The sequence below is a fragment of the Phascolarctos cinereus genome, unplaced genomic scaffold, assembly GCF_003287225.1.
Source record: "Phascolarctos cinereus isolate Bilbo 61053 unplaced genomic scaffold, phaCin_HiC Scaffold_4;HRSCAF=312, whole genome shotgun sequence".
Classification (NCBI taxonomy): domain Eukaryota; kingdom Metazoa; phylum Chordata; class Mammalia; order Diprotodontia; family Phascolarctidae; genus Phascolarctos; species Phascolarctos cinereus.
The window spans coordinates 62,552,729-62,562,577 of record NW_027555847.1 but is presented as its reverse complement, the minus strand read 5'-3'; the positions used below and the strand labels follow the sequence as shown (position 1 = coordinate 62,562,577).

The following is a 9,849-nucleotide window of genomic DNA, read 5'->3' as shown; positions in this document are numbered from 1 at the left end:
AAGATGCCTTCTCTGGGCTCACCAGGCTCAGAGAAACTGTCTGCTGCTTCAGGGGGCAGAGCTCAAGGGCAAAGGGTAATTCCCAAAGAGCCAGGTTCACAGAAGAGGGGCCTAGCTTATGACCTCTCCTGAGACTAGTGTTACCTAGGGGGTTAGGACCTCTTATGGAAGTAATTGGACCATTCACAATTAGTTCATCCAGCTTTTTGTGATGTTTCTTTGACCTTTGGAGTGTTGTGGCTTGGTCTTTTGGTGATGGATTTTTCCAGTTTTGAATGTGACATTGGAAGGGGAGCTGTGTAGGAGGTCGAAGTGACACTTGTTTCCTATCAGTGGGGTCCTACTCAGCTTCCCAACGACAGAACATGTCCAAAGGACTGAGGAATCACGCTGGCCGGGAAGCACTGTTCGGTTTCTGTATGGAAATCATCAATTTGGAAATAATAAAAAGAAACTCTCAGTGACCCCTTGTCAGGTTTTTTTATATTTTTTTTCTTTATGTGCTTAGCAAATAGCATTAGTTGACATTTACATAATGCTTTAATAATTTGGACTCGGGATACCCACGTTTGTCCTCATAGAGGATATCAGCTAAGGTTGTAAAGGCTGTCACTAAATCACCCCTCCATTCCTCAACTAAATTAGGAGGCAGTATGGTACAGGGGAAAGAACACTGCCTTGAGTCACAGGATGTCTGCAGATCATCTGTATTACCTTTGACCCCGGGCAAGGCACTTAACCCATCTGGGCCTCACTAAATTTCCTCATCTGTAAAATGAGATTGTTCTAAATGCTTCTGAGGTGCCTTCCAGCTCCAGATCTGTGATCTTGTAAAGGGCAACAAATATATTGAATACTTTATGGGAGGGCCTCGGTCCTGTCCTAGATAACCTGGGGAATATGAGAACAAAAGAGGTCTCTGAGCTGACTTACAGCTGTTTTAAGGGGACAATATATACATATACACATTTGAGAAAATTAACAAATAAAATGTATATAAATAAATATTTACACCACATTTCATTCTAATCTAAATTTAATCAGCCACTAAGATTCACTCAACACACAGTCATTGTGTACAAAACATTGTGCTCCTGACCTCATGTAACTTCTACAATCTCTTTTCAATTGCCCCCAATAGAATCTTTCCTTTTACTAAGAAAAAGGCAGGCCAATTGACAAAGTTGATTACATCTGTTACTCAGTGTATGATGTAACATTTGTATCTGACTCTTCATAATTCCATTTGGGGTTTTTTTTTGGCAAAGATACTGGAGTAGTTGGCCATTTCCTTCTCATTTTACAGATGAGGAAACTGAAGCAAACAGGATTAAGTGACTTGCCCAGGGTCACATAGCTGGTAAGTGTTGGAGACCAGACTTGAACTCAAGAAAGATGATTCTTCTGACTCCAGTCCTTGAACTCCATCCACCTACCTGCCTGTATGTTAACATTAGGTATCCATACTACTCCTTCCCCTATGGAGGGGAAGTCCTCGGGTCCAAACCCTTGGTAATTGTGTTTAATGTGAATTCAGCTGTCTTTTGTTCTTATTTAGATTTTTGTAGTCATTGAATGTATATTTTTCTCTAGGTTCTCCTTTCTTCACTGTTCAGTTCCTATAAGACTTAACCATGTTTTTCTGAAATTCTATTGAAGGTAAATGGTTAATCCAGTTGCCTTTTTTTTTTTTACACTTTTTTTTTCTTTTTTGGACTAAGCAATGGGGTTAAGTGACTTGCCCAGGGTCACACAGCTAGTAAGTGTTATGTGTCCGAGGCCAGATTTGAACTCAGGTACTCCTGACTCCAGGGCTGGTGCTCTATCCACTGCGCCACCTAGCTGCCTCTGCAGTGGCCTTTTATTAAGGACTTTCTGTGTATCAGGCACTCCTAAACTCTTCTTTAATCTTACTTGACTTTTCTGTAGTTCTGACACCTTTGACCACCCCCTCCTGGATACTCACCTTTGTCTTCCATGACATTGTTTTCTCCTGGTTCTTTTACCTATCTGACCATTCTCCAGTTTGTGATCCATTTTCTACCCCATAAACACTGGTACTACACAATACCAGTGTCCAGCACTTTTTCTCTACACTTTCTTGGTGATCTCATCTGTTTATTAATTTATGTCATAGGGGAAAGTATGAGGAAAAAAGGATGGGCTGGTCACACACTGAAAGCAAGAGTGGTCTACTAGTATTCTTTCAGAGTTAAAAGAAACTGAAAAAGGCCCCCAGATTCTGTTCTGCTTCTTATCTAGGCCAATGACACCACATAGATCCATATGGAACTGCTTATGTAAATTTCCCAAATCTGTGTATACAGATTTCTGCAAAACTTGACCCAGATTACCAACTGCCCTTGTCACATCTCCACTTGGATGTTCCCACTGGCATTTTAGACTATGTCCAAAACAAAATTCACCTTTAACTGGAAAACCTGCCGGTCCTCTAAAGTGTTTCTGTTGAAGGCACTTCTTCCAGTAACCAAGGTCTGAATCCTCAACTATTCTGGATTCTACTTCCACATTTCATTCACTTACTCTAAGGCCTGTAATTCCTATTCAGAAACCTTTAATAGTTCCCTTTTGTGTCTAAGATAAAATACAGACTTCTCAACCTGGCATTTAGGGCTTTCCACCAGTTGACTATAAACTAATTAACAGGCTGTCATCCATTAAATTCATTTCCTCAGGGCATGTACACCAAGTCTCCCACTTTGCAGTGTTCTCCATCCTCAACTTTGCCTCTCAAGATACCATCCCCCAAGTTGGGTCAGGTCCTCATGGAATCCCCCCGATTCTTATTCCTCCTTCCAATTGCTAGGGGAGATACAGGGGTGTTCCTCCAGAGTTCTCCCTCATATTACCCTATATTTATGTATCTGTCTTACCTGTTAATCCTTCCCTACCCTCTGCCTCCCCCTTTCCCCTATGTAAGCTCCTTGAGGGTAGACTTGACTTGGTATCTCCAGTGTCTATAGCCAGGATCCTTCAACAAACATCTATGCCTATAGCAAGGATCCTTCAACAAACATCTATTAAGCTTATGCCAAGTGCAAAGCACTGAAAGCACCTAATATTTGCAGAATGCATGACTTTACCAGGTAAGTGCATTATTGTTATGGAGCCAACTGGTATAAGGGACCCTCTCCAGTCTTCTGATCTCTGTCTTGCCACTGGGCCCAGATGGCTTGCAAGGAGAAGGTGAGGCTGGTGACCTTGCACAGCTCTCCCTCACTTAAATCCAATTCACTTAGATGTCCTGGCATAACCTTATCGATGTCATGATCCTCTACAAGAAGGAAGGACAAACAACCGATATAAGAAGTCAAAGCAACACCCTCCCAACCCCGCTGTCATATTAGGGAAGGCATTTGGTTTGTGTTTTAAGCTATAAAGTAGGAATGCAACGGGCATCAGAACTGGATTGATAAATGTCTGTTGTGAGTGGTTAGGGAAGTAGATGGTGTGCATCCCATATCTGGAAAGCCCCACCCCTTCATCTCTGCCTCCCGGCTTCCCTGTCTTCCTACAAGCCCCAGCTAAAACACTGCCTTCTGTGGGAAGCCTTTCCCAATCCCTCTTAATCCAAGTGCCTTTTCGTTGTGGATTATTTCCCATTTATACTGTAAATAGCTTGTTTGCATGTTGTCCCCATTAGATTGTGAGCTCCTCAATTGCCTTTTGCCCTTCACTTTGCACATAGTAGGTACTCAGTAAATGCTTGGCTGAAAAGACAAGGTGGGCCGGAGTTACATGGGAAGCCAATTTTTTTTGGGGGGGGGAGTTAGGCAATTGGGGTTAAGTGACTTGCCCAGGGTCACATAACTAGTAAATGTCAAGGGTCTGGTCTCAGGTCACATTTGAACTCGGGACCTCCTGACTCCGATGCGCCACCTAGCAGCCCCTGGGAAGCCACTTTCAAGGGTTGGAGGGGGTGGGGGTTCAGGGCCGACCTCATCTGGCGTTGAGCCGGGTAGCGTCACCATCTCTGGGGACGTCCTCCGCCCCTCAAGGCGGACAGCCCGACTGCCTTCTTTGGGGAAGCTTGCCCTCACGCAGGTGACCACGGCTTGGGGATCCCCAGAGATGATCCCCCTGAAAGTACAAATTGGTGCCGCAGACTCTCCCCGCTCTCTCGGGCTCGAGGACTATGCTGCCCGCGGAAGCCCGGGAGAACTTTTCATCGACAGCTACGGTCTTTCTCTTACACCCAGGCTGGGACTGTTGTGCGACCCCGCGTTTAAATCGGCTTCGAGGCGAACGAGAGCGGACAGGGCCACCTGAGCACGGCCCGAAACTTTCATCGGCTATAGTCCCGGGCACGGGCCGAGCCTGAGACGGGCGCTCTTCGGCGGTGGAGCCTGAGAGCTCTCCCAGACCCCGAGAGGAAACAGCGGGGCCGCGCTACGCCCTGCGGCGCTGGGATGCCAAGCTGCCGGGCACTGGCTTCTCCGGCCACAGGCTTGCTCGGGGCAGGAGAGGAAACCGCGTAGCATCTTCCCGGGTTCCGAAAGAGAGGGGGCGGGATGGGCCAGGCAGGGACGCCCCAGCGTAGCGGGCGGGGAAGCTGTTCGGAGGGGTTTGCTGGGGACTGTAAGCAGCCGGGGAAACGTTGCCCCGCGGCGAGATGAAACTCGCCGATGAGCTCCCCCGCAGCGTGGGGAAAGGCTTGCTTACGGAGCATCTTGTGCCCCACTGGACACTCCCTTGTCGTGCAGCAGCTCTAGCCCCGCTGTCCGCTGATCCATCCGCTCAATTACCAAACGGGAGCCACTGGGCGCGACCCGCCAGCTCTCTGTAGCTGAAACTAGTGTGCTCGCAAGCCTATGCAAATCGCGGATCGGAAGACGCACCAATCGCAGCCCAGCTCCGATCCCGCGATGACCAATGGGAAGTGAGCAGCGGCTGGGTCTTTATTTATATTAGCCTGCCCAGCCTAGGTTCGGCGAGCTTGTGTCTGCTGCTGGTGCTGTTGTCGCTGCGGGCGTGCAGCTCTCTGCGGCCCGCCGAGCGGCCTTTGCGGCTCCCGGGTGCGGAGCGAGGTAGGCGGCACAGCGAGCCCGCCCCGGGAGGATCCAGGGGCTCCGTGGCGCGGACCCCGGGCCTCGCCGCTGACCGCAGCGCCTTGTCTCCTTGCAGGTTCTCTGTCCTCCCGAGATGTCTGGCCGAGGCAAATCGGGAGGCAAAGTCCGGGCCAAGGCCAAGTCGCGCTCGTCCCGCGCTGGGCTGCAGTTCCCCGTGGGCCGCGTCCACCGTCTCCTGCGCAAGGGCAACTACGCAGAGCGCGTGGGGGCCGGCGCGCCGGTCTACCTGGCGGCGGTGCTGGAGTACCTATCGGCCGAGATCCTGGAGCTGGCGGGCAACGCGGCCCGCGACAACAAGAAGACGCGCATCATTCCGAGGCACCTGCAGCTGGCTATCCGCAACGACGAGGAGCTCAACAAGCTGCTGGGCGGCGTGACCATCGCCCAGGGCGGTGTCCTGCCCAACATCCAGGCCGTGCTGCTGCCCAAGAAGACCCAGAGCTCCAAGAAGTGAGGCGAGGCCCTCGGGGAGACGCAGCTGGGGGGTGGGAGCCCAGCACCCCAGGGACCTGCGCTCGGAGCTGCCTGCATCCATTTGGCTCTTGGGCCCGGGTGGGAGGAGCGGGCTAGGCTCGCCCCTACCGTAGGGGCAGCCGGGGTGGGCTGTGGTTTGAAGCCCTGAGTCTAGACGGCTGGGCTGTGTTCTCCGGTGGGCCCCTAGGAAGCGCCCCCAGACCCATAGCTAAGGGCTGCGGTGCCAAGATGTCTACCTCTTCTCCCCTGGGGTGTGGATGTCCCCTTCCCCTGTGGGTGAGCTCGATCCGGAGCTGACCCACGATGTGCACAGGAGGGGACCGGTTGGAACTGAACTGGACGGGACGGGACGGGACGGGAGAAGTAACCCTCCCCTACACTATTTTTTTTTCTATTAAAAAAACAACCCTGCTCTTTGGGAGCTCCCTATGTTTATTTCCCGTTGGTGGGCAGAATCTGTGTTTATTTATTTATTTCACTTGTACGGGCGGGGTCACTTTAATAGGGCGTGGGGGTGGCAGTGGTGGTGTGTGCTCTGACTTTGTCCTTTTGGTTCCTAAAATAAACAACTCCACGGTGGCGTCACCATTACCATCCCTTCCCCGGTGGTTTGCTTTGCTGTTTCCTTTCTAGAAGCCGTGGGTCAGGCCAGGGAAGGTCCTGGAGGGGAGGGGTGAAGGGCTCCCTGGGCTTTGGGGGTACTGGGATGGATGGTCGTGCTTGGGAGAAGGCGAATGTGAAGAGCTGAGCAGGTCAGGCCAGGGCTCAGGAAACGGGTCTTTTCTATTCTTTCTCCCTCTCCCTGCCTCTTATATAGTCCAGGGTTGGGGTGAGGAGCCATAGAGAGACACAGGTCCAGGTCATAGAGAGGTCAGGCATCCCAGTGGCTTGGAAGGGAAATAAATACTTTGGAGAGAAACAGGACTTGCTGGTCGGGGCCCCAGCCTTGCTCCTGTGCCTCCCACAGCCCTCCAAGCTTTGAATTCCAGGGCTGGAAGGGACCTTAGGCAAGCAAAGTCATGACAAGGAGCTTTGGCTAAAGAGTCCTATTTGAATCTGGCCCTGCTGCTGCTGGGCCTTCTCTCCCTGGACCAAAAATTCCTCCTCAGCAGAATGAAAGACTGTATGATCTCTGTCACTTCTTGTTCTGAGCCGAGTACTAGCCCATGCCCTTTATTTTACGTAGGAAGAAACTGGGGCCCAGAGAAAAGAAGGGATTCGGTATTGGGACAGTTAGCCCAGTTTTGACACTGATGGGAAGAAATGAAGAAAGTTATTTTCCCCAGGAGTGGCAAACTAGGTCAAGAAGGGTTTAGATGACGGGTAAATGGAGTGATCCCCAGAGCAAATTTAGGCAAGAAGTCAAGATATTGGCATGGCACAGTGGGTAGAGCCTCAGACGCTTACCAGCTGTTTGACCCTGGGCAAGTCCCTTAACCTCTGTTAGCCTCAGTTTTCTCATTTGTAAAACAGAGATAATAAGAGCTCTGACCTTCTCTTCTTGGCCTGCCCATCCCGAGTTCCAGCCCCCTGCAGAACCAGGGCCTGTTAACCACTCTTTTAAAAAAAAACTTTAAAAAAACTAAACAAACAAAAAACTGCTTATCAAAGGTCCTTCAGGAAGATTCTCTGGAATAATGCTGTTCTAGTTGAAATTCAATAGATATTAAGCACATTCGACCAGAGCCATACAATGTTTAGAAAAGAGGCAGATTCCTATTTTTTGTGGTGCTTAGAGTCAATAATAGGGCTAAGACAACATGAAACTATGTCAGGTAAAAGTGGGGAAAGGTCTTCAGGGATGGCTTCCTGGAGGAGGTGGCATTGGAATCAGGCTTTCAAGCAGGGGTTCTTCATTTGGCATCCAGAAACTTGGTTTTTAGGTGGTCTTTTTTTAAATAACATAATGTAATGTTTTCTTTGTGAATCCTACTTATTTATTTTATGCATTTAAGAGCTTTATTCTGAGAAGAGGTCCATGACAGAGGTGAGGAACCTCTGCTTTAAAGGAGAAATAGGTACTCAGATGAAGTATTGGGAGGAAGGCAAGGAGACCCGAAGTGCTGAGGAGGAGGAGGAGAGGTAGTAACATTTAACTGGACTCTCCAGTGTGTTTTTTCTCTCTTTATGCTCCCCTTTCCTGGTACAGCGCCTTAGCCAATTCTTAACGAGTGTTTGTTGAATGGAAGGATGAAAGTCTATAAAACCTGAAATGTTCATGAGAAGTGGAAGGCAGCTGTAGAAACCAGTTGGTTGCTTAGGGAGCTCTCTAAAGAGCTCATTTTAGGACATGAAGGAATGTAAACAGGGATAGATATTTTTTAGAATGGCATATGAGAGTAGTATCCAGAAGGCTAAAGCCAGAAATCCAGTTGAACAAATATTCATTAAATGCCTACTGTGTGCCATAATGCACTGAGGATGCAAAAACCCAAAGTCAACAGCCTGTGTCTTCACGAAATGGGGATCCGGGGATGTGGGACAGGAGGCAACCTGTACACAGATATGTTCATGCAAAATATGTAGTAAGTTTTGGAATGTTAAGGACAACAGAGGTTCTCCTGGCTTTGTTGACGCAAGAAGAGGAACAGGCCCATTTGCTTGGGACAGATGGTGTAATGTTTGCTGGATAAGTGAACATGGGAAGAGAGAAAACAGACCTACTTAACTTCTATTCTTCTTCTGGCTCCCCCAGAGAAGAGAATGATTTTTCAGCTGAAAAGGGTAGAACGTGGTTTGTGCTGGTAGAACATAACCTCTCTTAAGGCAAAGAGTCTTCATTTTCATCTTCACTTCCCCAAGCACCCAGCCCAATGCCTAAAATATAGGGGTTCTTAAAGAGGGAGGGAATAGAGACCACCAAATAGATGAGAAAATAATCCTAGTTCACATTGATATAGTACTTTACCTTTACAAGGTGCTCGTCTAATAAATGTGAATAAACTGAGGAATGGAGAGATTTCGATTTGCCCATGGTCACGTGGTTAATAATTAGTCCAGCTTCTGATTCTACATGAGTGTTCATTAATCTCTGCCTCTCCTCCTCCCTACCCTATTTGGCTTTTAACATAAGAAAGCACCTAGCTGTAGAAGGTCTAAGCCCTGACCAGTCACATCACAGACTAACTGAAGACTTGCTGGCAGGAATCTTGGAGAATATAAGAAAGGCTAAAAGTTTGAGATTTGTATATCCTTGTTTAATTTTATTCAGGGGGTGCATGGGATTGGATTCTAGAAGCAGATTAATTTCACATCAGTCCTTGGGGGAGAGGGGAAATCTAAGGGTCTAAGATTGTTTAATGCACTGTTGGTGAAATTGTGAGGTGGTCCAGCTGTTCTAGAAAACAATTTACAACCATACCCCAAAAAGTCACTGAACTGTGTATACCCTTTGATCTAGTGATAGTACTAGTAGGCTTCTGTGCCCAAAAAGATGAATGAAAGAGAGAAAGGAAATATTTGAAGCTGCAACTATTTGTTCTAACAACTGGAAAAAAAGTGAGCACCCATCAACGGGAAATGGCTGAACCAATTGTGTATTCATGCAATGGCATTATCGTGCCATAAGAAGTGACAGGAGGGACAGATTCAGAGAAACTTGGGAAGACTTGAGTGAACTGATAAAAAGATAATTTCTCAGAACCAGGAGAACAGTTTTTACAATGACCGCAACACTGTCTAGGACAACGGTGAAAGAGTAGAAAACTCTGGTGAATGCAATGACCCACCTTGATGCCAGACCCCTTAGGAGGAAGCCTTCTTCTCACCTCCTGGAAGACAGGAAAAACTCAGGGTGCAGATTAAGACCTGCATCCTCAAACATTGCCAATATGTGGATTTGGGTTTTGTGCTTGTATGTGTAACTTTTATTTTGAGTTGAACAAGGAGGTGACTGTGATTCTAAAAAAAGAAGGAAAAGTGAAAATGAATCATTAAAAATACACAGAAGAAAGTTCAGAAGGGGACAGAGATAAGCAGAACATTGTTAGAACTACTACGTTAAGTGTGGGATATTCAAAAAAGACTGAGCTGTATAATAGTGGAGATTTGAAATTTCACATGTGGTCCTATTTTTCTGTCTGTGTAATGAATTGTACTGGTTGTTGAAGTTTGTCAAGTTCACATTATTAAAAATAATTTTTAAAAACCCATTGTTTTTGGTACTTTAAAAAGCAAATTGTAATTGTTATGAGCCACCCTAGGTCTGTGAAGAATGACTCATGCCAAACTAACCTTGTTCCCTTTCTTGAAGATGTTAGGGGGCTGGTAGATCAGGGAAATGACA

The 9,849-nt window shown here is 47.5% G+C and overlaps 1 protein-coding gene across 1 annotated transcript; it reads left to right on the top strand.

Annotated features, from left to right (window-relative positions):
* The first annotated feature begins 4,879 nt into the window (after positions 1–4,879).
* LOC110204949 (histone H2A type 2-B-like) lies at positions 4,880–6,165 on the top strand. Its single transcript, XM_020981203.2, has 2 exons — positions 4,880–5,048; positions 5,146–6,165. The coding sequence occupies exon 2, from the start codon at positions 5,164–5,166 to the stop codon at positions 5,542–5,544; it is 381 nt and encodes a 126-aa protein (XP_020836862.1). The 5' UTR covers positions 4,880–5,048; positions 5,146–5,163; the 3' UTR covers positions 5,545–6,165.
* The last annotated feature ends 3,684 nt before the right edge of the window (positions 6,166–9,849 follow it).

Excerpts from the sequence above, each read along its gene's own strand:
- LOC110204949 (XM_020981203.2), top strand. The coding sequence starts at position 5,164 with ATGTCTGGCCGAGGCAAATCGGGAGGCAAAGTCCGGGCCAAGGCCAAG.